The sequence below is a fragment of the Felis catus genome, chromosome A1 (genome assembly GCF_018350175.1).
Source record: "Felis catus isolate Fca126 chromosome A1, F.catus_Fca126_mat1.0, whole genome shotgun sequence".
Lineage (NCBI taxonomy): Eukaryota > Metazoa > Chordata > Mammalia > Carnivora > Felidae > Felis > Felis catus.
Genome location: NC_058368.1, coordinates 204,675,588 through 204,703,111, shown reverse-complemented (window position 1 = coordinate 204,703,111; position 27,524 = coordinate 204,675,588). Strand labels below are relative to the sequence as shown.

Below are 27,524 nucleotides of genomic sequence, written 5' to 3'. Positions count from 1 at the left end.
CCCTATGTGTTGTTACATCAAGGAAAGCTTATTGGGTAGCCAGAAGTTTAAAAATTAAACATAAGGGGTGCCTAGGCAGCTCAGTTGGTTAAGCATCCAACTTTGGCTCAGGACATGATTTCATGATTCATGGATTCGAGACCCATGTCAGGCTCTCTGCTGTCAGCGTGGAGCCTGCTTCAGATCCTCTGCATCCCCTCTCTCTGTCCCTCCCCAGCTTGCGTATTCTCTCTCTCAAAAACCAGATAAACTTTAATAAATAAATAAATAAAAATTAAACAAAAATGCACACAGACATATATGCATAAATAATATACACAAATTTTGTGAAATTAATGAGCTCAAGAACATGAAAAAAACATTTTTCAAAATATTTGATAAGACCAGTTTAAAATCCTAAAATTTTAGCTTTTTTATTTAGTCCACTTCTCTTATTTTAAAATTGGGGGGGGGGGGAAGTCTTGGGAAGATGAATCAACCTTCCCAGCTGACTAACAGCAGAGAGAGGGCTCCACCCTACATTTCCCACTTTGACCAGATTACCTTGCCATCATGCTCTACTACCTTCCCAATAATCAAGTATGAATTATCCTATTACAGTATACATGTATTTGCTGGCCACATCTTGGATTTCATAGAAAACAAAATTCATAAAAAATATCTCTCTTCTCCCACTCAAAAAAAAAAAAAAAAAAAAAAAGTAGGCCAGAGTTGGCAGTGGATACAGTTTCAAACTGTTATTGACCAAAATTCTAATCCTTTAGTCATCACAACAGGCCTATGAAGTAGGCATCATTATCAATGTCAATTTTACAAATAAAGAAGCCGAGGCAGGTATACTTAAAAACTTGCCCGGGATCACCCAGTTGGGATATAAAAGAGTTGCGGGCTTGAATTCATGCGGAGGGAGCCTAAGCCTTTACCATTAGTTACCAAGACCGTTTTGTAGATGGGAGATCATCTCCATCAGCTGACTCTGGACTGCACAGACTGATTATATTCATGCTTTCATCTCCATCACCTAGCACAGTCTCTTCGTACATTATAAGCCTATTTCATAAATTACTCAAATAAATATGGATTATTAATTCAATGATGCTGACTCACTGCTCCAAACTTAAAACCAATGTGATTTATTCTTTGGCTAGGGAAATAATTAGGAATCTGGCAGGCACTGGATGTTGGGTCATGTCCCAGAAACCAGAAAAAAATATCTAAGAAGCACCAGATGCTGAGGCGAGCAAGGGCCAAGGAGGCAGGGACCACCGGAGGTGGAAAACTGGCGGCCCAGGTCGGGGCCGGGAGAAGGGCGGGCCTATTGTTGGGGGAACTTGCTTCCGGGGAGGGGACAGCAGTGCGGGGCGGACCAGCACCCGGAAGTGGTGACGCGGGAGACTGTGGGGAACTGTGAGCGGCGTCAGGTACGCTCCAGGCTTTTTGTCCCCGGGTTCGAAATTCCCACTTTGGCCTTGGAAATTCTTTTCTTCATACCTCCTCACGTCTCCTAAGCCATCCACTCCCGTCAGGCCTGGTGCGGCGAGTCCTGCAGTAGAGTTGGGTCCCTCTGGTCCCCGGCGCGCGGGGGGAGGGGGAGGGAGCGGGAGCCCCGGGCCTCGGGACCAAGCGTGCGTTCACCGAGAGCAGCAGGGAGGGGAGAGGAGGAGCCCCACCCCCACCCCCAGTCTGTCTTCGGGCCCCGCACGGGCCCCGCCGAACCCGGGAGGGGGAGGGACGGAGCTGAGGCCCAGATGCTGGTTGGCATAAGAGCCATGGAGTAAAGGGCGCTGTCACCCACCTGAGGGGGGTGGTTGCTGCTGGGCCGGAAGGTCACAAGTCAGTCCCTGCTTCTCACCGATGAACTTGACCGGCACTGAATCACCAGCTTGTTTCGTAGCTTCACGGGCAAGAAGGCCACAGCCACTGAAGAGATGTTGATGGAGGAAATTGGGGGGTACCGTGAAGACACCTAGAAATGGATTGGATGGCTTTTCAGCCTGTGTGACAAACTCCTGCACCGGGCGGAACGGCATGCGATAACAGCCAGTGGAATATTAGCGATGGTTTTAAAAAGAAAAACACTCCCAGAGTCTCATTAGAACAGAGGCGTTTGGGAGGAAAATCAAGCTGAAATTAAAATGAATTTAATTCAAGAGCTGGGGTCTGAGAACTGTAGTAAAACCTTTTTATTTAAAATGTTAGGAACTAAAAAGAAAAATGTTGGGGGGGGGGACGGGGGAAAGTTTTGCATTAACTACCTCAGATGATCCTATAGTTCTATTAAAGAGTAACAGTTATCAAATACTGATGATTGTTAAGCTTTACCCCAAAAAAGAATTTTGCTGTATTTATTATGGGGTGCTAATTACAATTATTTTCCTGCCTTAAAGATCAAGTTATAATTTTTAAAGGGATTTTTATATAGTTTTACTTGAATAATAATTCAGTAAGCTGAAAATGCACAGCTAAAATTCTTTCATTTAAAAACCACTAATAGTTGTCAGATGTCATATATTTGATTTAACGTCCAATCAAAAAGAGGAAGGAAACGAGATTTGTGAAGTAACAAATTGTCAAAGCAATGTCTGTTGTGTTGTACTTCATTTGAAACAATAATATGACCCGTAAAATTACTTTAGGAATTTTATTTACCTTTTACTTTGGACTAGTTTCCATTACCACTTTCACACACCAGGCATTGGCATATGCTCTTTCCTTAATCCAGAATGCCTAAACTTCAAATTTGTATTTTCTCCTTGCACTTTGCTTGTGAAAAGTCTAAAGTGTCTCATATTTTTAGATTGTATTAATCCTAATTCTTCTAAACACTCTCCCATCCCCAAGTGTAAATGCTAGCCATTTTGTGAAAGTCCATTTCTTCATTCTAACTGGATGAGTTTACCTCTGGAATAATGTAGAATTTCTTATGATTGGTTCCATAGGACTAAAACTAAAACTCATTCTTTGCAGTTAGCTGGTTATACCCAAAGGAATTTGAGGGGCAGGGGGACACAATTCAGTCCATGGCAATAAGCACACTACCAGGAAATACAGCAAAAAATACTCGTGGCATGATAGTTATGAAATATTTTAAACACCGTACATTGAGAATACCTATATTTAAAAGTCACACATCAGATTTAGCAGTACACCAGATTTTGAGTCCTGTCATACTGATGGCAAGAAGATGAGTTGAACAATGGAATAGTTTTTTTGTGTAACAGGGACAAATAATTTCTACATATGCACATAACATTGCACTAATTTTAGATTTGTTTAGAGAAAACTTGGGTGGCATGCAGAAGAATGGAGAAGCCTTAATGCTTTTGACTATTAATAATGTGTATAGCAAAACTTTTCCACGTGCTGTGGAGCTCAAGTAGGTGCTGTATGCGTAGAGTATAGAAACGTTAGTATTTGACTTATTGTCACTATTGTACAGCTTTTGTTTACTTCTTCATCTATTTTTTAACCCTATTTACTCTTCACTAGTTTAGACATGAGTCAAAGCAGCGAAGGATGTATGAAAAAGATTAGCGGTGTGAATCTTGACAAGCTTATAAGTGATTTCTCACAGATAGAAAAGGTATGTAAAGATATAAAACAGTTGTAGTAGAAAAACTATATATAGTATAAAAGTATATAGTATAAAATTTATAGTATAAAAGGGAAATAGATTTTGCCAGTGGGAGAATTTGAGAAGTAAAGAAAAATGTACCAAAAAATAAGCAAAGTAAAGACAATGGAAATATATTTTTGCTAAGTCCTTTCTCATTTTTAAAATCCATATTTAAAATATATTTCATTTTGGATCATTTGTACTAATACATCAAAATGTTTCTGGGACAAGGAAATAGTTGATATACTTTGGCTAAAGTTAAAAGGAAAATACATACTTAAATGTTCAAAATGTCCATAAACTCAGGAATGGTTTAATAAGAATTGAAATAAAATAAACTCAATCCTCAGTCTCTTACCATTATGACTAACTCTAATTTTTTTTTTTTTTTTACTCTTTCCTCTGCTGTTCCTTTTTCCTTCTCTGTTGCCTAAAAACAGATGTACTTGAAGTTCCTCTCCCCAAATATAGACAAATTACATGATAGACCAAACCCACAAGTATATATTAGGTTTTTTCCCCCTTGTCTGCCTTCGAGAGGAATAAGAATAGTTGTTGAGAAGATAAAGGTGAATAAATGAAAGATTTGGGGAGTGGGTTTTTGAAGCAAGGGTGGGAAAGAGAATAATACCTATCTCTATTTTCTCTATCATTCTTCTCTATTCCTTCTTTTCCTCTGCACAGTCTGGTATGTCACAATGGGTATTTTGAGATAGCATTATGAGCTTTTTTTTAAGTAGGCTTCACACCCCTGCAGACCCCAATGCAGGACTTGAACTCATGATCCAGAGATCAAGACCTGAGCTGGGGTCAAGAGTCAGACATTTAACTGACTGGGCCACCCAGGTGCCCCACATTATGAACTTTTTTAAACAATGAATTTGAGTTTTCTTAACCAAGTGATTCTTACTAAAATAAGAGAGAATAGAGGAAGAAATAAGAAGCACTGTTCGTGGGAGAGGAATTGGTGCAAAATTTTTGGAGATTATTTAGAAATATCTGTCATGTCCTTAAATATTTTAAATAAGAAATATTGATTTTTTTGATGTGATAAAGTATTGTGATTGTATTTTTAAGAATCTTACCTGTTAGAGATACATATAGACGGTGATATTTGTGGATGAAATAATATAATGTCAGGGAGTTGCTTTAAGATAAATTCAGAGGCAGAGAGAATGGGGAAGTGGGTAGAGATATAGATGATACAATGAATTGAGGATTTTTGAAGCTGTCTGAAGGGTATATGTCAGCTATTACACTGTACACAAAGATACCAAAAAGGTATGTTGAAGGTTTATTCATTATTTGTAATAGCAAAAAAAAAAGTGAAAACAACACAAATTATCCTCAGTAAGGGGACTAGTTAAATAAATTACAGTATATTCATAAGTGAAACTCAATGCAGGTCTTAAAAAGAACGAAGTAGACCTAAATGTGCTTGTATGGACATCATCTCCAAGATAGTAGTTCTAAGTAGAACATCCAAGGTGCAGAACAGAGTATAATATGATCCTTTCCTATAGTTGTATAGTTAATCATAAAATATTTTGGAAATATGTATAAGGAATCGTTAACCATAGGACTGAGGGTTGAATAGTTGGAAAGAAGGGGATTCCAAGTTAGCTCATATTCTTACTTTTCATAACTTTTTATAGCAGTTAGTCTGTTTTAATTTTTTGCCATGTTACTTTTAAAATTACATAAATGAGGAAGTTGGCTTACATAAAACATATGCCAGACTTAATTATTAGACTTTCAGGTATTAAGTGGTCTGTATTTTCGTTAGTCTTCATATCATTAGGTAAAAAAAAAATAAAATAAAAATAGCGACATTCCTTGCTTTGGTAATATATATTGTTTCTTCTACAGAAAATGATAGAAACCAGTGGAAAGAATAATATACTGGATATGCAGTTGGAAAAAACTAACTATTTGTTAAAAGTAACGCAAACAAAGGAGGTTTCAATTAAAAAAGGTTAGTTCTTTACTGCCTGAAGAAATACAAAATCTCATAAGAGTATTTTTTGGTACCACAACAATTAATATTATACCATACATTTGTAAAATATTTTAAATTCACATAGAACTTTCCGAGCTATCATTTCATTTTATCTTTTATAGCCCTGATACATAGGATTGGTATTACTAAGCCACCTCAATAATGAAGAAACATAGGATGAGAGAAATTAAATAATCTGTTGGAGACCACTAAACCAAGAAATGGCAAGTCCAAGCCTTCAAAACCATGGGAAAAAATAACAGTTGAATTCCTGTCTCACAATTACACCAAAAGAAATTTCAGATGGGTCAAAAATTTTAGTGCCAAAAATGGGCTGTTCTAGTCCAAAGCTCTCCCCTTACTTCTGGGACAACCAGTCCATGTGTGCCTCTCAGCTCCCAGCAACCAGTTGTCCTCCCGGCTGTGTCCCTGGTCTTGGTCCATCCTTTGCACGCCCACTAGCCTGCAGGGAACCTGAAAACCCAGGCTCTTTGCAGGGCAAGGCGCTGCTCTTTGAGAATGCCAACTTGCTTTGAGGCACAATGGTCTGGGATTACACCCAGGTAAGTGAGCTTCAGCTGCACCTGCAGCCCTCAAGGCCCAGTAGTGCTTGGCTTCTCTGTGCGACCAGTTCAGGGTATCTGGAGAACTCAAGAGAGCCAGAATTCCCTCCTGTTCACATGGAACTATGAGAAGTTCCTGGTATGCCCCAACAGTCTGTGCCTGACATTGAAGCCCTGCTGTACTGGAGCCCATCTGTGCCTTAGGTGCCCTTTGTACCACTGCTGGTGGGGCCGGGTGGTCACAGTGCTGTCCTCTGGGGAGGTTTCATCCATGATGGAGTTTTCTCTAAATTTTCGTGGAGGAATGCTTGATGTTTAGGAATGTTCCCCAGGATAGTTGCTGATCCTGTTCATCCCAACACCCTTTTCCCAGACCAACACTCCTCACTAATAAAGTGCCCTGTGTCAGGAGGGAAAGGAGAGAAAGCCGTATGTATGTGCCCTTGACATGGTGTGATGAAAATGGCACTTCACCTCTATGATCTTCCTCCTAAAGACCCATAACCCCATCTAACCATGAGATAAGCATCAGACAAATCCCCAAAAAGGGCTTTTCTACAAAATACCTGACCAGCACTCTGCAAAACTGTCAAGGTCATCAAACACAAGAAAACTCTGAGAAACTAGCACAGCCAAGAGGACACTAAGAAGACATGATGAGTAAATGCAATATGGTATTGTGGATGGGATCCTAGAACAGAAAAAGAACATAAGGTAAAAACTAAGAAAATCTGAATAAAGTATAGATTTTAGTTAATAATAATGTATCAACATTGGTTCATTAATTGTAACAAACATCCCATACTAATGTTAGGTATTAATAACAGGGGAAACTGGGTGTAGGATATTTGGCAACTCTAATACCTTCCTGATTTTTCTGTACATCTAAAACTATGCCAACAAATAAAGTTAATTAAAGGTGAAAAAAATGAAACCACCCCAAAAAATAGAATAGAATATGAGTTTTTGTGGGTTTTTTTGTGTGTTTGTTTTTTAGTACGGAGAAGGCCTTTCCGAGTGTGACATCCATCAGTAGGATTCTGGTTAAATTATGGCAGCTGATAAAAGAAAAAGTAGTTCTATATGATACAGAATAATCTCCAAGATACCATAAATGAAAACAACAGTGTTCACAACCATCTTCTATCATTTTTATAAAAATATCTTTGTACACACAGAAAACCCTCTCCCTGATACATTTGTATATCTCTGGAAAGATAAACAGCCTCAGTATCCTGGTAACAGTGCTTGCTTTGGGGGAAGGGAAACTGGTTAGTCTAGAGGCTGAAACTGGAGAGATAATCATTTTTTACTATGCTAGTATTTCGTGTGTATTTATCATTTGAAAAAATAATTAAATACTTTTTTAAAATCCAGCTCTACTTATTCTAAATCTAATGGCCTTTTTACTGGATAATACGCAGCAGAAGTAAAAGAACTAGTAGGAATAAGTTTGTAGAGTCAAGTGTGTACCAACTGACCTAGAGAGGAATAACAAACTACATATATGATTCGATTTGTTCAACAATAAAGAATGAGGTCATGGCATTATATTTTCTACATTGGATACCAGATAAAGAATTTCTGTGCCAGTTGAAGATGATAATAATGTTAGTATTAATGGCCAAGTACTTTTCATACATAATTGTATTCAACATTTCCAAGTGCTTTGTGAAATAGATATTAATGTTCAAATTGCTAGTTAATGGCAGAGCCTAAATTGAGCTCAAAACCACCATTTATTTACTAAATTATACAGTATTAAGAAGTAGCTTAGGGGCACCTGGGTGGCTCAGTCGGTTGAGCCGTCAACTTTGGCTCAGGTCATGATCTCATGGTTTGTGAGTTCGAGCCCCACGTCAGGCTCTGTGCTGACAGCTTGGAGCCTGGAGCCTGCTTCGAATTCTGTGTCTCCCTCTCTCTGCCCCTCCCCTGCTCATGCTCTGTCTCTCTAAAATAAATAAATGTTGGGGCGCCTGGGTGGCGCAGTCGGTTAAGCGTCCGACTTCAGCCAGGTCACGATCTCGCGGTCCGGGAGTTCGAGCCCCGCGTCGGGCTCTGGGCTGATGATGGCTCCGAGCCTGGAGCCTGTTTCCGATTCTGTGTCTCCCTCTCTCTCTGCCCCTCCCCCGTTCATGCTCTGTCTCTCTCTGTCCCAAAAATAAATAAACGTTGAAAAAAAAAATTTTTTTTTTAAAAAAAATAAAATAAATAAATGTTAAAAAAAATTTTTTTTTAAAGAAGTAGCTTAATATTCTGAGCTCTAGCTTTTAAGAAGCATTGGATGGGATAGTATTCATTCTAAAATCCAACAGAAATGATAATGTGGATAAAGGTTTGCAAAGAAAATTAAAAGCCATTATTCTAAAATAAGGAATGGTATTCTACCTTATGAACAATTTTTTATTGAGCCATTTTCCTTTGGGAAAAAAAAGTGTTGAGAGAGCCACCTTGTGTTCATATTTTGAAAATACACATTTTTTTAAAAAATTCAGTATACTTTCAGTTTCAGGGCTCTGTTTTCAATTTGCTGTTTACAGTTGACCCTTGAACAACACGAGTTTGAACTGCATGAATTCACTTACATGTGCATGTTTTTTTGATAAAGACAGTACAATACTATAAATGTGTTTGCTCTTCCTTGTGATTCTCCTAATAACATTTTCTTTTCTCTAGCTTACTTTATTATAGGAATATAGGCTATAATACATATAACACAAAATATGTGTTAATGACTTCATGTTATCAGTAAGGTTCTGGCCAATAGTAGGCTATTAGTAGTTAAGTTTTGGAACTTTTTTTTTTGTTTAAAGTAAACTCTACATTCAATGTGAGGCTCGAACTCACAATCCCAAGATCAAGAGTCACATGCTCTACCAACTGAGTCAGCCAGATGCCCCAGTAATTCACTTTTTGAAGTCAAAGGTCACACTCAGATTTTTTTTTCAATTTTTTTAATGTTTATTCATTTTTGAGCAACAGAGAGAGACAGAATGTGAACAGGGGAGGGGCAGAGAGAGAGGGAGACATAGAATCTGAAGCAGTCTCCAGGCTCTGAGCTGTCAGCACAGAGCCCCACGCGGGGCTCGAACTCACAAACCGCGAGATTATGACCCGAGCCGAAGTTGGACATTTAACCGACTGAGCCATCCAAGCACATCCACACTCAGATTTTCAACTGCACAGGAATCAGCACCTCTAAACACCTATGTTGTTCAAGAGTCAACTGTACTGAAATAGCTTCAGCTATCTATTTATTCCTCTAAAAGGCACAAAGAGAAGTGATGGCAGAGTCTATGCCTCCTTAATTTTTTTAAGATTTTATTTTTAAGTAAGCTCTACACCCAATGTGGGGCTCAAACTTACAACCTTAAGATCAAGAGTTGCACACTCCACCGACTAAGCCAGCTACGTGCCCCCTTAATTTTTTAATTATAGCAGCTAACACAGTAACATATATGAAGTAGGCAATGTCAAGTGTGATTTAACTATCAATCTATTACTAGGAAATAGTAAAAGAGAAAAAATGGAGGATGGTGGGAACTTTGAGTAGGTGGTGGGGGGTGGTAGAGGGGGTACAAGGAAGAGTGAAAAACCACAACAGAAGAACTTTATATCTGCATAAAGCTTTTAACTTCTGCAAAGTACTTTCATTTCTATTAGCATAGTTGAAGAAAGTACTGGAGACTGAGTGTAGGACCTCTAACTGAAAGGCAAAATTTTGCATTTTCCTTTCACAGTGTGGGTTCTTTCCTTTAGTCAATAAATAGAAATACTATTGAATACCTATGAAATAGCCACCATATTAGAAGCAAGAAATATCAAAATTGATAAGATATGATCTTTACCTGAAAGAGTTCACCATCTAGTAGGAGGAACCACAAATAAATGAAATGTAATAAAAGGAGAAAAGAGATATATACAAATTGTTGAGAGAGGAGAGAAATAACAACAATAACAATATTGAACATTTGTGAGTAAATTTAGAGAGTACTATTTTCTCATTTGGTTGTCAGATTAGTCTTATGTATGAGAATAGTCTTATATGTGAAGGAGGATAGGTATTACCCATACTTTTATTTTGCAGATGGAGAATCTAAAGCTCAAAAAGCTTGTCCAGGGTGTCATAGCTAGAGAGTGGAGAGGAAACTCTATTCTATTTCCTTGGACTCCAAATTTCATGGTTTAATCACTATATCCTATAATTCCCCAGGAGGTATTGAATAGCAGATTAAGAGCAGGATTTGAAATGAGAAAAACATATGCTCAAGTCCATACCTTCCACTTATTAACTCTAAAATCCTGGGCAAGTAACCAAACCTCTATGGATGACCATCTCTCTTTGTAAAATCAGGATAATACCAACTTCTCAGTATCATTTTGAAAACTAATTGGGGTAATGTTTATAAAGCACTTAGTGTAATACCTGGCAGAGTAAACAATCAATGGTATTATTATACACAAGTAACTTTTTATTAGATGCAAATATGGTATTTAATATTTAACCATCAAAACAGATGCCCAACTAGAATGGAAGTTAGTATGTCATACCAGTGCATACTGGCTGAATATTGGTCTTGGGCCTCTAAAACCTAATGAAAGAGAATAAGGCTCAATATTTATTAGTTGTTAAGTCAGCTACATAAAGGTGAAATTGTCCTATTGAAAAAAAAAAGATGAAATTTTCCTTAAACTTTAGGAGTTTTAATATTTGAAAAATATTGTTATTCTTTTATGAAGCCTTCATCACTGTATATTTAGCTAGTATAATTGTAAACTTAAACTAGTGCAACCTGTTCTCCCTAACCTTATAGTAAAAATGTGATAGCAATAACAATCAGAAAGAGTCTCTGATTCTGTTCTTGTCCTCTTCCCAGGGCGTCCAACCTACTCATATTACTCTAAAGGACCACTCCTGGACTGGTCTTTGTGGTAGTAAAGTAGCTAAATCACAGACGTGTTGTTGGACTGCTGGGGTTCAAGCTGTAGCTCTACCACTTACTAAGTAGAAGTGTGACCTTGGGCAATTCACTAAACTTCTATGTGTCAGCTTCCTCATATTTAAATGAGACAAATACTAGGACCTACCTCATAGGGTTAAGAGGGCTAAATTATTCAATATTTGCAAAGCATTTAGAATAGCAATATAATATATATTATTTTCAGACAGTTTTTCCACTTACCCCTTTCTTGCTTCAGTTTACTATTACATTGCCTGTCTATCAATCAATCAATCAGTCAATCAGCAAATATTTATGGAGTGCCTGCTATGGATCACAACTGCTCTAGAGAAGTGGTGAACAAAACAAAATAGTCCCTGATCTCCTACAGCTTACAGCCAAGTGGACTGCTTGAAATTACAGAAGTGTCCATCTCTGTTGCTACCCATCAAAGGTTTAGCTTTTTCTAGTTATAACCAGCTTATATTCACATGTCAGGGTATGAATGCTTGCAATGAAGGCTCCATTTCCCATTGTGGCAGAAGCCATTAGTACCAAAGTTGCTAATTCCTTGTAACTCAGCACATTGAGTTTTTACCTCTTTGCCTGGGACTTAGGCATGAGTACTAAGAGGACAGGTTGGAGGACAGTGAGGAAGAAAAACATTATCTTCTCCCAAATGACACCTCACCAACTCTGGCTCTCGATCTTAACAAAATTTAGGGTACCTTGACTCTCTTTCCTTGAGATGTTCTTTCATGGAAAACTCACATGGATACACCGCACATAGTTCCCCAGGCATGTCCAAGTATGCCTTAACTTTAGGGTAGATATTGCTAAAGCACATGGGGTAGGGAATCCCTACTATACTAAATTTATTGTGCTATGGAAAACTCATTACTAAATCCCAGAATGCATTTGGTTTAAAGGGTAATTAAAAACTACTTATTATATTATTTACTTTGAGATACCTGGCTGCTCCATAAAGATCTCATAATTGTCAGGGCGCCTGGGTGGCTCGGTCAGTTGGCTGTCCGACTTCGGCTCAGGTCATGATCTTACGGTTGGTGAGTTTGAGCCCAGCGTCAGGCTCTGTACTGACAACTCAGAGCCTAGAGCCTGCTTCAGAATCTGTGTCTCCCTCTCTCTCTTTGCCCCTCCCCTGCTCATGTGCTCTCTCTCTCGCTCGCTCTCTCTCTCTCTCCTCTCAAAAATAAACATTTTTAGAAATCTGATATTGTCAATTATTTTAAGTCTTTCAACTTTGAGAGAATAGTTCCAAAATGAAAGAGAATAATTTTCAAATAAATGTGTCTTTCATATTTTAGAATGTTCTGCTCTTCATAATATGATAAAAGGGCTACAGCAGACCATTGAACATCAACATAATTTGAAAGGTAAGTTAGAAAAAAATCTTTGAAAATATGATATATTTGAGTGCCTTTAAAAATAGAGTTTTTATATCACTGACAGTAAGTTTCTTTTAATCTGGTCTTGTTAAACTCATCAGCTAATGCCAAGACTTCTCATTACAAAATAATACGTTCCTAAATTGTTATGAAATAAGAAATACCATGCTGAACAGAATAATTCAGTCATATTCTGACAGGAACATCAGAGGATGTTTTATAATCAGTTATAATAATTCTCTTTATTATTTTCAAAAGTTTAGAAATATATTTGTTCTCAGAAGTACTCTTGGTTTTTAATGATCCTGTGTTCAGTTTTGAAGGGTAGGTATTTCGTAGTAGTTACATGATGAATATACTATTCAAACAGCAGTGATAGTTCATTATTTAGTGTTTTATCAGAGACTAAAGCTATGTTTGTGTAAATGAAGCCAGCATATTCAGCTTATTTTATTTTTACTAGTCATGCTAACCCAATAGGCCTATTCATTGACAAAACAGATGAAGCAACCAAGTGTTTGTCCTGAGTTAGCTACAGTGCAGTGTTACTGGGATTTTCCTTTCATATAGGAGACTAGATGAAAGTCCCTAGTTCAGAGTCCCTTCCAACATAAAACTCTCATCAAACAAGAATGTTTTTACCTTAGTCTTCTATTGTTATCATAAAGTACTTATTATATGTAGGTGACGTATGATAATGATCTTACACACCATTTATTTGCTTTGGCATGTTATTCCTTATTGTCTTTATAATGTTCTGGTATTTATCTTTAAGAATTACTATTCTTCCCTTTTCCCCATTGTTTTACCTTAAAATATCTCCTCAAGGGTTGATGAAACAAATATAGAAATTGTATTAAAAGACTTTACGCTTACATTGTCAAGCAGCATCTGCAGTACAGAAAGGATTCAGCTCTTCTGGAGAGCAAAAGAGTAATATAGAGAACTACACCTTCTCCAGTGCCTTTTCTTTTCTGTGTTTTTACTGTTTGTTTATTTTGAGAGAGAGTGCGAGCAGGGTGGGGACAGAAAGAGGGAGAGAGAGAATCCCAAGCAGGGTCCAATACAGGGCTCCATCCCACAAATGATGAGATCATGACCTGAGCGGAAATCAAGTCGGACACCTAACTGACTGAGCCACCCAGGTGCCTCTCCAATGCCTTTTCTTTTGGCTTAGTCCTGCAGACTTCTGATTCCCTTATGTCCAATAGATTTTCATTTTTCTTGACTCTAGCTGTCTGCTCACTTTTTTTTAGGGTTTGATCCCCATCCCACACCTGGTCTGGGCTTTCATTTTCCCATCTCAATGCTAATGGTTCAGAACAACTTTTCCCTTCTCTGTGACTAAATACAACACCCAGCTGCATTTAAAAAATTGTGAATGTTCATAATCCTTACAGTCCTCTTATTCTAGGATTCAAGTGGTACTTTAATTGAACTTTTCCTAGGATTTTGTTCAAATAAAACATCTACCAGAAATTAAAGTTACTTTGAAGTCTCAGAAAGTTAATGTTTAACATATTCATTACTGAATTATAATTAATTTTTTGTATAAAAGATATTAAATATTGACCAGTGGTCAAGAATACAGTATTTTCATAGTCATAATATCCTGTCTTTGAAGTAATGTGTGTTTGGAGTTTAGAGTATGGACATGGGTCCTTAGTAGAGTAATTCATCACAATATATCAAATGATAGGGATTTTTCCTATATCATATTACTATATATTATGTACTGGTTTAGGAGAACCCCTATAATACATTGTATAAAAGATAGTTACATTATGCCATCTAACTTATGGTTAGTTACTACCAGGGCAAAGAAAACAAGATTCAGAGATTTTTGTCCATTAGAGGAGAATTCAGGAATTTAATTTAGAAATTCAAACACGTTGGCAGGGTGTCATATGAAGAAAAGAGGGAGACACATGAAATCAACTGCAAACACAGAGCACCTTCAAAATCAGTAGAATTCAAACTCATTTTTTCCAATTATCTCTAAATGATTTCTTGCAATTTCGTATTGCTTTTTTTTTCCCTGTTTGAACTGAACTTGAATAATTTGAATTTATTTCGGCCCTTAGACTCTATCAGGGTAGGTTTCCAGGAAGACATCATTATGCATAGTACAACTTTACTCTACAAAATTGTAGTAAGCAGAGTGATTTAATCAGAATTGATCACTGACAAGAATGTTTTAAAAAGGACAATAGCACATAGTTGAGTGCTATTTTGTAAAAGAATTATCTGAGAAAGTAAACTAATCAATGACTAGTTACTCCTAAAGAAAAAAGTATTGCTCAAATTAAAAGTAGTTTGAAAAATGTAGAAAAACTTCTTTCAACATGCAGTAATTTGACATGTTAGCTTCTAGTACATCCTTGGGAAAATGCTACATGTATATAAGTATATTCTGTATGGAGAAATGATCTGCTATGAGAATATACTTCAGAATCTTCATTATTTAAAAATTGCCTCCTTCTCGGGGCACCTGGGTGGTGCAGTCGGTTAAGCGTCCGACTTCAGCCAGGTCACGATCTTGGGGTCCGTGAGTTCGAGCCCCGCGCCGGGCTCTGGGCTGATGGCTCAGAGGCTGGAGCCTGTTTCCAATTCTGTGTCTCCCTCTCTCTCTGACCCTCCCCGGTTCATGCTTTGTCTGTCTCTGTCCCAAAAATAAATAAACGTTGAAAAAAAAATTTTTTTTAAATAAATAAAAAAATAAAAAATAAAAATTGCCTCCTTCCAAAAGAGATTTGCTAATGGCACGTTAAAAGGAAGCTAAAGAGCAAAACATATAAACAAGGCCAACTATATAATTTGCAGGGCCCCATGCCAAATGAAAATGTGGGGCCTAATGTGCAAAAGGCAGGAAAAAAGTCACATTAAAAGTTCTAAAATATAGAGCTTTTTTTCTTTCTTCTGTGGTCTCTCTCAACTTGACAGGGTTTTGTATTCGCTGTTAATGTTGCTGTAAGTAAAAAAGAATGAAAAATTTTAATTAGGAACATAAATGTTACCATTCATCTTTATATTGTGCAAATGAATTTTAAATCCAAAGACATGAGCATTTAACTCCTATGCAGAATCACAAAAGTGCATAATTAATACTTCCTAGCTTGCACATGCATATTTGTTTCATTCTTACCAGAATAGTGTAAATGCTACGCAAAACTACCTAAACCATTTATTATTCATTTTACTTCTTTTTTTTTAATTTTATTTATTTTTGAGAGAGAGAGAGAGAGAGCAAGAGAGGGGCAGAGAGAGAGAGGGAAACAGAGGATCCAGGCGGGCTCCACGCTGATAGCAGCAAGCCAGGACGCAGAGCTCAAACTCACAAACCTGTGAAATCATGACCTGACCTGAACTCAAACTTTCAACCAACTGAACCACCCAAAAGCCCCTCATTTTACTTCTGGATACCTGCCCTTGCTACCAATACTCTCTACCTACACTTACTAAAGATGGACTAAAAGGAAAAGGAACTGTGAATTTTCCTATCCTTCTCTTTCCTTTTATGTCTTCATTTTTAGCATAATTATTGGGTTAATAGAGGGAAATAACAGAATTAAGAAAGGACGTGGTAGAGTTCCTTGGTCCTTCATATTTCTTAGAATGCTACTGCTTTCTTTCTGCATTTGAAGCGAGTTCTAGTGAAAAAGAAAATGAGGCCCCTTGCTTACTTAGTTGCAGATGGAACATGTTTACCTTGTACTTGTATTTTTGAGTCTTGCTGAACTCCCAAGTATCATGAGTCCACCAGAATTCTGTGTTCATGGGGCATTGCAAGTGCCGTGTATGAATGTAGTGGCAAGAAGCAGTAGACATAGATGTTTCTCTTATCTTCTCTGCTCACATGCATGCTCCATTATCCCACTGGAATTTACTTAAAAATATAAGTTTGAAGACAAAAAGAACTTCAAGACATTAATGGCAGAATGTTAAAGCAAGCGTTGCACCCTTCCGAGTGCAGGGCCCAACACGGACATACAGGTTGCGCACTCATAATGCTGGCCCTGCCTGTAATGAATAGGAAGAGAGTTAGGAAAATACTTGGATCAGAAACCTCACTTAAGGGGTAGGTGCTTCAGTATTGCACAAAAGTTAGCTCTAAATTTTCTAGAAACCAAGGCAAAACAAAATAAGAAAAAAAATGGTTATATAACTATAAATTTCCCATTTAAAATAAAATAAAATAAAAACATTCAGTTAGTTAAAAGACAAAAACTTTTCCAGGATCTGAGTAAATGCCACTGGAGGACAATCTTAATTTAGGTCAACATAGCATTTCTTTTAAATTTTAAATTTTTAAATTTAAATTTTTTAATTTTTCTTTTAAATTTTTTGTAATGTTTCTTTTATTTTTGAGAAAGGCAGAGTATGAGCAGAGGAGGCTCAGAAAGAGAGAGGGATACACAGAATCTGACACAGGTCCAGGCTCTGAGCTGTCAGCGCAGAGCCCAACGCGGGGCTCGAACCCCGAGATCATGGCCTGAGCCGAAGTCAGACACCTAACCAACTGACCCACCCAGGCGCCCCTAGATCAACATAGCCTTTATTCAGGCAACCAATCAAGTAAAAACTTTGAATGTAAAAATATCTAGTTTATTATGGGATGAAATTATTACAAAGCTAAGCAATCTAATCATAAATGATATTTTAAAAACTCGCTGTAAGTGAACAATGAACATAAAGACAATGTACACTTAAGGACTTCCAGTTCAGTACTAAAGGAGAATAGCTAATTTTAGAAAAATATACTGCAAAATTATTAGAGTCCAAGAGAATAAGTTGAATTTTGGCTGGGCCAGAGAAGGATTACTTGCCAAATATAAGGACCAGGTGGACTGTACACTGATACAAAATACTATTTGAATTTACAGATACTCTAGCCAGAGCATCAAGAGCCTTACCACTTGAAGAAGTAGCCAGAGTAGGAACCTGTGTTTGAAAATCTAATGTAGAATCTGGTAGGATGACGAAAAAGTAACGGCACCAACAATAATCATATGTTGTTTGTATTACAAATGAAAGGCAACATAGAGCCAACTGAAGTGTAATATAAAGTATTAAGGAAGGTTTGTTATTTCTTCAGTAGGTGGCTTTAGTTCACAGATAAGTTATATGGTTCTATTTAGCATTTAGCCTAATTATAGATGTGCCAAAACCAGATAATATGCAAGCAGTATAACATTTGGATGGGTTGATCAGTTATTCTGGCAGAGGGAAGACTTATCATCATTAAAATGTCAGTTTCCTGAAGTTAATATACACATTTAATGCCATTTGAAGTAAAATTCTAAGTTGGGGTTGGAGGAGATTGTATAAAATAATCTTGAAGCTATTTGATGGAAAAAACAAATAAACAAGGGAACTGTAAAAAAATAAGAAGAATAAAGAGAAAAGGGAGTTTTATTACCAGATAACAACATGCCCTGAAGCTGTTGTAATGAAATCATTATGGTATTGGCATAAAAATGGAAAAATACATCCACAGAAAAAATAGAGAACTAGATTCTAGAAACAGGCCTCAGTATTTTTTAATGTAATAGATGACACAAGAAATATGTCAATTTATTGGGAAAAGAATGGCATTTTAACATATGGTACTGGCACAACTAACTTTCCATCTGGAAGAAAAGAAAGTTGGACTCTTTTCTACCACATTAAAAATAAATTCCAGATGGAGAAAAGACTTCAGTATGAAAAAGAACAATAAAAACTTAAAAGAAAAGTCAGGATATATCATCAGCTGTATCCAGGATACAACCTAGAGCTAGCTGCAGGGTGTCTTCTTGACCAATCTGGAAACTTCAGATACTATATAAAGAAAAAAAGACCTAACAGACTTTTTTAACAACAACACAACAAAAGTATCACACAACAGCAACAACAACAACAAAACTTTGCATGTTATTTTGTCATGCAAAAGTGAAAAAAAAACAAGTAATTTATTTCAAAAAGTGTTTTCAAATACAAATGTAGTTTATGTCTACAATCTACAAAGAGCTCTCCATATACAAAGAGATCTACAAATTGACCAGCAGGGATAAATAGAATTTTTAAATGAACAAAAGATATGAATAAAATTATGGAAATGTGTATGTGTATACATACATGTGATCCAGAGTTTAATAAGTTCAAGGGAAAAACTGAGAAGGAAACACAATTACACCAGGGGTGTGGGGTGAGGGGTGAGGAAAAAGGAGAAAAAAAAGAGGGAGAGAAAGAAAGCAGAAAGAAAATGAAAGAGAGAGAAGGGAAGAGTGTCCTAAGGGTAGCTCAGCATCTATGATATGACCCTATGTATATAAAATTATAAAAATGTATTTACATATATGCATTAAAAAATTACAGATTTGAAGGAACATCCATTTTTAGGAAACAAGTTTTTTGCAAAGTAATGTATGTAGTACAATTTTATATTGGTAAAAATAAATAAAACCAGTACAAATGTGTGATATGTTTATATATGATTATATAAGCTGGAAGAAAAGTAGGAAAGAAATACAGACCATGCTGCTAACATTGATAACTTTGGTGAGGTAAGTGGAAGGGAAGGCATGTAGAGATGATTAGCTTCCCCTTACAGATGCTTCACTTGCTAAGACAAGCATGTATACTTTTATAAATTAGAAAACATCGGGGTCACCTGAGTGGCCCAGTCAGTTAAGTGTCTGACTTTGGCTTAGGTCACGTTCTTGTGGTTCGTGAGTTTGAGCTCCACGTCAGGCCCTGTGCTGACAGCTCAGAGCCTGCTTGGAATTCTGTGTCTCTCTCTCTCTGCCCTCCCCGACTTGTGCTGTCTCCCTCTCTCTCTGTCTCCCTCTCTCTCAAAAATAAACATTAAAAAACTTTTGAAAAAAGAAAGCATCAAATACCTTTTCTTTCATCTTTCAGTGATGGATGCTTCAGCATTTCCAATAGGTACAAGAGGTATTAGTTGCCTAGTTAGCACAATGTTTTTTTTTTTTTACACAGTTCCCAGCCCTTAATTATTGTGACAAAAACAAAACAAAACAAAACAAAACAGAAAATCTTAAACTTGAAAATCATACAAAACTGAATGATACTGGAAAGTATAACTCCTTTATTATAGAGTTCAAAATCCTCCAAAATCTCCAGTTTCCTAATTCTAGAATACATATATTCTATTAACAAGTCACATTTCATCTTGGAAACTTTCAGGTTACATGGTTATTAATGTACTGTGTCCCTATGGTTTGAAAATCCCATTAGAATGGGAGTGAGTGGGAGAAACATATCTGAAGTATTTGTTCTAAAGGCAGTAGTATATTTTATAAGTAAGTATTTTAGTTGGAAATATTTTCAAATTATTGGTGCTTTCCATTCAAGGAAATATCAATTTTCCAGCAAAATTTTTATAAACTAAAGCCACCATTCAGATTAAGCTCTTCATTTTAAAATATGACCCTTTAAAATGTAACACTTTCTTATCTGTCTGATTACAGCCTTTGAAAGCAAACTGATTTTGGATTTCTACTCTCACTGTAATGTTGTGATTTAATGGATATTTATGCTACTCATCATCTTCCCCTGTAAACATAGTTCTGGATTTTCTCTTTCTGCTCCAAATACTTCTCCTAATAACCAGGACTCCAAAAGTTTGCAGTTACTATGTACTCTTCCTCTCCAACAATATCAATTTTACATATTCATAACCTCTTACCCATGCTTCTGTGACAGTTTCATATGTAGACTCCATTTCCAAAGTTCCTCTTAACAGTACTATATTGCAAGACAAGCCTTCCTAAAGCATTGTTCATATAACATCCAAAATCTTTAGGGGTGCCTGGGTGGCTCAGTCAGTTAAGCGTCTGACTTCGGCTCAGGTCATGATCTCACAGTTTGTGAGTTGGAGCTCCACATTGGGCTCGCTGCTGTCAACATGGAGCCTGCTTTGAATCCTCTGTCCCCCTCTCTCTCTGCCCCTCTCCTGCTCACTCTCTTTTTTTTTTCTCTCTCTCTCTGTCAAAAAAATAAAATAAACATTAAAAAAATCTTTAATGGGGCGCCTGGGTGACTCAGTCAGGTAAGCGTACGACTTCGGCTCAGCTCATGATCTCGCGGTCCATGGGTTCGAGCCCTGCGTCGTGCTCTGTGCTGACAGCTCAGAGCCTGGAGCCTGTTTCAGATTCTGTGTCTCCCTCTCTCTCTGACCCTCCCCCATTCGTGCTCTGTCTCTCTCTGTCTCAAAAATAAACGTTAAAAAAATTTTTTTTAATCTTTAATGATTCATTATTGCTGTGACTAGTTATTGATTATGTTATGTTAATTTTGTAGGAGGAAAAGTATAATAGGATGTTGAGTGGGACTTGTGCTATTAACCTGAAATTACTAACTAGGGCACAAGATTTAAAAATATATATTTCTAAGCTAAATATTTCCGTATTCTAAAGAGAGCTGCTAACATGTTACCAAAAGTTAGGGTGAACCTAGACTCTCTATTATATTAGCCCAACTAAAAGGCAAAAAAAATCACACAATTTGCAGAGACAGAGCAGAATCAAACATGGCAGAGATGTTGGAATTATCAGACTGGGAATTTCAAAACTGCTATGATTACTATGTTAAGGACTGTAAGGGATCAAGTAGATAACATGTAAGAACAAATTGGCAATGTAAGCAGAGAGGTGAAATCCTAAGAAAGAAGCAAAAAGGAATGCTAAAGATCAAAAACTCCGTAACAGAAATGAAAAATGCTTTGGGAGGCCTATACCCTACAACAAAGTAGAATTTATCTTAAGTATACAAGACTGAGTCAACATTCAAAGCTTCATTAATTTAATCCAGAACACCAACAGATTGAAAATATGATCATATTAGTAGATGCAGAAAAAGTATTTGACAAAATCCAGCACCCATTCATGATTGAAAATAAAACATCTCAGTAAACTAGGAGTAGAGGGAATGTACTCAACTTGATTTAAAAAGAAAATCTATAAAAGCCTACAACTAACACCATATTTCATGGTGAGAAATTAGAGACTTCCCACTAAGATCAGGAATAAGGCAAGGATATTCCTCTCTCACCACTCCTTTTCAGCATTGTACTAGAAGTTCTAGTACAATAAGACAGTAAGACAAGACAATAAGACAAGAAAAAGAAATAAAAGGTATGCAGATTCAGAAGTAAGAAATAAAACTGTCCTTGTTCATAGATGACATGACTGTCTAGGTAGAAAATTCAGAAGATTTGGGAGGAAAATTACTTGTAATTAATAAGCAATTATAGCGAGGTTGCATGCATTATACAAAGTTAATACATAAAAGTCAACTGTTTTCCTATATAACAGCAATGAACAAGTGAAATTTGAGAGTAAAAACACAATAACCTCCAAAATTCAATATTTAACTATATGTATAACAAAATATGTTCTAGATCTATATAAGGAAAACTACAAAACTGTGATGAAGTAAATCAAAAAGAACTAAATAAATGAAGAAATAGTCCATGTTTATGGATAGGAAGACCCAATATTGTCAAGATGTCAGTTCTTCCCAACTTGATCTATAAATTCAGTGTGATCCCAATCAAAATTCTAGCATGTTTTTTTGTCTATATTGACAGACAAACTGATTCTAAACAATACAAAGCTATAATTACTGTTATCCAACTCTAGTGTCTCATTCATCCTTGTCACTGGTCCCCAGTAGTCCCTGAACTTAAGCCCCGGCCTCTATTTCACACTGGTTTTGAATTACAAGTCTTGATGCCAAGTCTACTCCTGGCCTATATTTTAGCTTTGAGCCTTTTATGTCTGGCTTAGGTACAGAGTCTGGCTCTGTTTCAAACCCTCATCACACACTATATCAGGATGGACTCTTTCCTGATCTAATCTAGAGATTACCAAGGTGAGTATAGAAAACTCAAGCACTGCTCCTTCTTAATCATCTCAAGTCAGAAGATAGCTTTGGTTATATACAAAAGATGTCAATTATGGTAGGTCTGAAACAATATGGCAAATTAAAGATGCAAAACCATATTTTAATATGTTTCTCTTTTTTTCTTATTTACATTTTACATGAAAAGACATTAAGTAAATATAACAATGCTCTCAATAATGTTGCTGTAAGATAAAACCTTCCTCCCTTTATAGCATATATATGTAGCTTAGAATATTACTTCTCGTTTGGCAGTGGTTTTATTTCCATTACCCATCCTGTAATACCAACTACAGTAATTTTCAAATATGGATCAATCCAACCATACACCTGCTTTACTTATAAGGCTGCAATTACTGAAGACTAATGGTAAAAAAAAAAAAACAAAAAACAAAAAACATACATTGCAGACCTATGTTAATTTATGAATCTCAGTTTCAATTATACCTTTCATTTATCCTGACTTTTCAAACTTTGCAATCTTCTAGCCCCCAACTTTAAACCTGTTCTTTTCTTTCAACTTATTTTACTTTCTATTTCACAGAAAAAGTGAAAGCTGTCAGACATAAATTATCTCATTTCTTACCACCCAGTACCTCTTCTTCCCACTATACCTCTTCCAAATATATACATACCTGGACATATCCTTACTACCTTCCTCTTTAGCTTAAAAAAAAAGAGAGAGAAAGTCCTTCTTCCTATCCAAAGTTAATTCCTCCACTTGGGTTTAACTCTTGTCTCTCTTCTGGGGTATTGCATCTTCAATTGTCCCTTCTTTTCTGTCTTTCATTTATTTCTACTGTCCATTCCTCTCAGCATTTAAACAACTCACATCTTTCCCATATTTTAAATAAACAAAAAAATAAAGTTTCCTTAACTTTAGGTTGATTCCCTCCAAATGCCCTCACTCTTTCCTTTTACAATCAAACCTCAAGGGAATGGTCTGGTGTACTCACTCTATCCATTGCCTTACCTTTGCCTAGTCTTCAACTTACAACAATTGAGCATTTCCCAAAGTTTTCAGATTCAAAGTTCTTTTACTTGATCTTCTTACTGCTTTTATTGCTACTTATTATGATCCCTTTAACCTCTCTTTTCTTTTCTCAGTACCACTCTCTCCTGCATCTCTGGACACTTCTCAGTCTCCTTTACAGAATACTCTCCTTTGGCCACCTCTAAATATTTCTCAGCCTACCAGAAATGTTTTCTGGATATCTCAAGCAATCAAATTTAGCAGGTAAAAATCTATAGTCTTCATTTCACTCCTAAAAGTCTTCCTCTTCTAATCTTTCCCAAACTGATGAACATTTTTTTCTTTTTTTTTTTTTTAATTTTGCTTTGTTTTTTGAGAGAGAGGGATGGGGCGCAAGTGAGTGAGAGGCAGAGAGAGAGACAGAGAGAGAGAGAAGCAGGGCTCACCTGAAGCGGGTCTCAGGTTTTACCAGAGCTTGAACTCACTGGATATGGGACTCAACTCATGAACTTGAGGTCGTGTTCTGAACCAAAGTCAGATGTTTAACAACTGAGCCCACCCAGGCACCCAAACCTTTTTCAATTACCCAAACCAGAAACCTAGAAAGCAAAAGTTCCCCTTTCCTTTTTGCCTCTGCTATCCAGTCAGTCATAAATCTCCTGGTAATCTTACCATCTAAATAATTATCTTCATTTTCTTTTATGTCCTGCTGCCACTGACCTAATTGAGGCTCCTGTTATTTCTTACTTGACCTATTTTTACTGATACCCATTCATCTAGGGTCAAAACCTGCCCATTCGTCATCTACACTGCCAGATCATTTTTTCAACATGTAACTAATCATTTCCTTTCACTGTTCAAAGTTCTTTGACTGTAACCTATAAGATAAAATTTAAAGCCATTCATATGCAATATGTCCATCTCCTATTAGGATATGGCTTCAACCTATGTAGCACATCCTCCTCAGAGTTTACATTCCAACAATACTGTATTTGAATTGTAACTTGCCCAAATGTGCTATAGTCACTCAAGCCCAAAGTCTTCTGTGCAGTTTTATGTATGTGAAATGTGTTCCTGCCACATGGGGTAACCCTTATCATGTAAGTCTTAGTGCAAATGGTTTCTCTTCTGTAAATCCTTTCCTGACTTCAGGCTGAATAAGACTTTTTTTCCACAAGTCCCCATGGTATTTCAGACACACTGCCATTCCAGAGCAATTATCATAGCATATCATAACCACTTACACATCTGTTTTACCGTTTGGCCGTAAGTTCTTTGAAAAGCAATAATTTTGTTTGTTTCAATATTTCCAGCGCCATGCATGCAACCTCATGTGTAGTAGATGCTGTATGTATGTGTTGAATGCATATATGAAAGGAAACTCAAAATGTTAAATGTATTCCCATGTTAATTAAAATGTTTTGTGTATTAGGATGCCCTCTGGTTATTTTTACACAGGTGAAAATGAACAACTAAAAAGAAATGCTGATCTTATGAGAGAAAAGCTGAAGTCTCATGAACAAGTGAGTTTATGTATTTTTATATTCAATCAAATTCCTGTAGAGCATTTGTCTTCTCAAATTTGAAAAAAAGGAGGGTGGTTTTCATTAATCAGGACAGCTAAAATTTGGAAAGGAAATATATATGTGTGTATGTGTGTGCCAGAATTTTTAATGAATAAAACTTCTTAAAGAAATAACAGTTTTAAGGACTCTAGTCTCTTTGCAGACTATAACGCACTAAGATATCACTTACATTACTTTGTCTTCCCACCAAAAAGAGATACAACTATTTTGCTACATATTTGTAAATTATGTTAATAAAACTTTTACTCTAGAGTATACTCTATTATATTAATTAGCACTTTTAAACTTTTTACCATAAAATAAATGAGTCTTTGATCTTTCTGATTTAAGTAACCTTTTGCAATTTTATTGCATCATCCAAACGAAGGGAAGACTTTATGTGGATAACCAATTATTTCTCTCCCCAGGGCTACCATACCCTCTGCTACTTTTTCTTTTCTCCTATAGGAACAGCATATGGCAGCAATTATAGAACAAATAACACAGTGCCTAGAACATAAAAAGTACTCAGTAAATGTCAGTTCCCACCACCCTTTGGGAGGCTTATTATCATAATATTTTTCTCCTTTCCCAAGAGCCAACATGTCAAACCTTGGCAGACCTAAGATTTCCAAAACTCAAATTGGATCTGTATCAAGCTTAGAACTTCAAGTTGAAGTATCATTTCCATATTCAATCTGGTTCCTCACTTGAGTTAATTTAAATATGTCTGGAATATATCCCACCCTTTATTTTTCCTTTCCTTTATCCCTTTCCTTTCTTCTTTCCCATTCTTTCCATACCTTTCCTATAAAGCTCAATGATAGATGGTACAGTTAGGGTATCATTGGGGCAGAGAAAAGGGGGAGAAATGTTTACCTTCTTTCTCTTCTAAAATGTCAAGCCATAGAATATTGCTTAGCCTAAGATACTATAGGAATTGGAGACATCGTGATGAGTAAAAATAAAGTCCCTGCTTTTATGATGTTTAGAAGCTTCTCTTGAACCTCTTGCCTTCATTAATGTACCTTTCTTAGTATCCTATTTTATTTTTATTCTTGCTGCTTTCCTTTTCTCCTGCCTACATCTTAGAACTGTAAGTGGTTTATGTAGGAACATCCCTCTGGAAAAATTGTAAATTTTATCTTTGGGGGCTTTCTCTTCCAACACCTCTCTGAATGCGACTGTCCACATTAACACAATAATCATTTCTATGCTGCAGCAACCTAAGAAATTAATCTCAGGCACTTGTCAAGCACTTCTCAACTCCCAAATTCATTCTTCTCTAGCCTCATCCTCATAAAACTAACCTTTACCATGGGTAGTGCTTAACTTCCTTCTGGGAATTAGGGATGTTTATATAATTTTCAGAAACAGAACTTCAGGTCACATTCAAAGGAGTCATCCTATGTTAGGTTAAGCTTGCCAGCTATTGAACAGAATGTACTATTAGCTCTAAAGTATAACTTTGGCTTTAATTGACATATTTTAATGGTATCATGGCATTTATTTATACAGTTACCAAAATATTTTGAGATTATATGATATGTTAAACACTGGTGATGAGTATTCAGGAAGCAAAGATAAGAATACATTGTCTCTGGATAAGCTGTATCTACTTGGACCAGAAATTGTTCCTTCTCAAAGCTGATTATTCAAGCGATAAACAATATCTTTCCTCTCTAGATATGGTTACATATTAACAATTAATATAAAGTATGAGAATTTCACCTTTCTAATTAGTGGAAAGTTGTGTACATATATTTAAACTGAAGAATTAATATGTATTTTAATCTTTAGGAATATAAGAATAATATTGCCAAACTTATGAGTGAAATGAAAATCAAAGAGGAGGGACATAAAATAGAAATAAGGAAACTTTATCAGAATATGCAGGAAAAAAGTAAGTTTTTATTTTTGACCTACTGAATTCTAAGACATCATAAAATAATTTAAATGCATGTATAAACTTTTTTCAGTAATTGCCCATATTCTTGAATGAACATTGCCTTGATGCATTTTAATTTGGGTTTTGTACCTTTCAATTTATTTATGTGATATAAATTACAACATTTCTAAGCTGGATTTATGGTTTTTGTACTTAACATTATTTAATATGAAGCAGCTAATGTCCTTATATAAAAATTAATGTGAAATGTATAATACTTTTAATATTTATATACTTGGCATATAGGATATAATTTCAATAATAAAATTTCTTCCTTTATTAAAGCAGGTCTCATGATCTTATGCTGAGAGTTATATGGTTTCATAAAAGTAATAAAAACTTTTCCAAATGAGCCCATACTTATGTACAACATATGTAAAAATTTGCTGGAAATGAATGTCAGAATATAAACCTACATCTACAAAACTGCTAGAAGAAAGCATAGAAGATAATCTTTGTGAACTCGAGTTAGCTACAACTCCTTGGAAAGAATTAAAAAGCACAAACAATGAAGGAAAACATTCTAACTTGAACTTTATCAAAGTTACTAACTTTTGTCCTTCAGCACTGTTAAGTACAAGGCCCTGATCCTGAAGACTGAATAT

General features: G+C 36.2%; 1 protein-coding gene across 10 annotated transcripts in view; it reads left to right on the top strand.

Moving 5' to 3' along the window:
- The first annotated feature begins 1,307 nt into the window (after positions 1-1,307).
- CCDC152 (coiled-coil domain containing 152) overlaps positions 1,308-27,524 on the top strand; it is a 31,112-nt gene continuing 4,895 nt past the window's right edge. For 2 of the 10 annotated variants that reach the window (XM_045037516.1, XM_045037558.1), the window contains exons 1-6: positions 1,308-3,583; positions 4,043-4,185; positions 5,486-5,591; positions 12,447-12,515; positions 24,865-24,929; positions 26,772-26,874. In XM_045037516.1, the coding sequence (XP_044893451.1) occupies positions 4,057-4,185; positions 5,486-5,591; positions 12,447-12,515; positions 24,865-24,929; positions 26,772-26,874 (472 nt within the window). In that variant the 5' untranslated portion in view covers positions 1,308-3,583; positions 4,043-4,056. The remainder of the gene's footprint in view (positions 3,584-4,042; positions 4,186-5,485; positions 5,592-12,446; positions 12,516-24,864; positions 24,930-26,771; positions 26,875-27,524) is intronic. The other 8 variants (XM_045037517.1, XM_045037519.1, XM_045037527.1 and 5 more) reach the window with 8 other exon arrangements.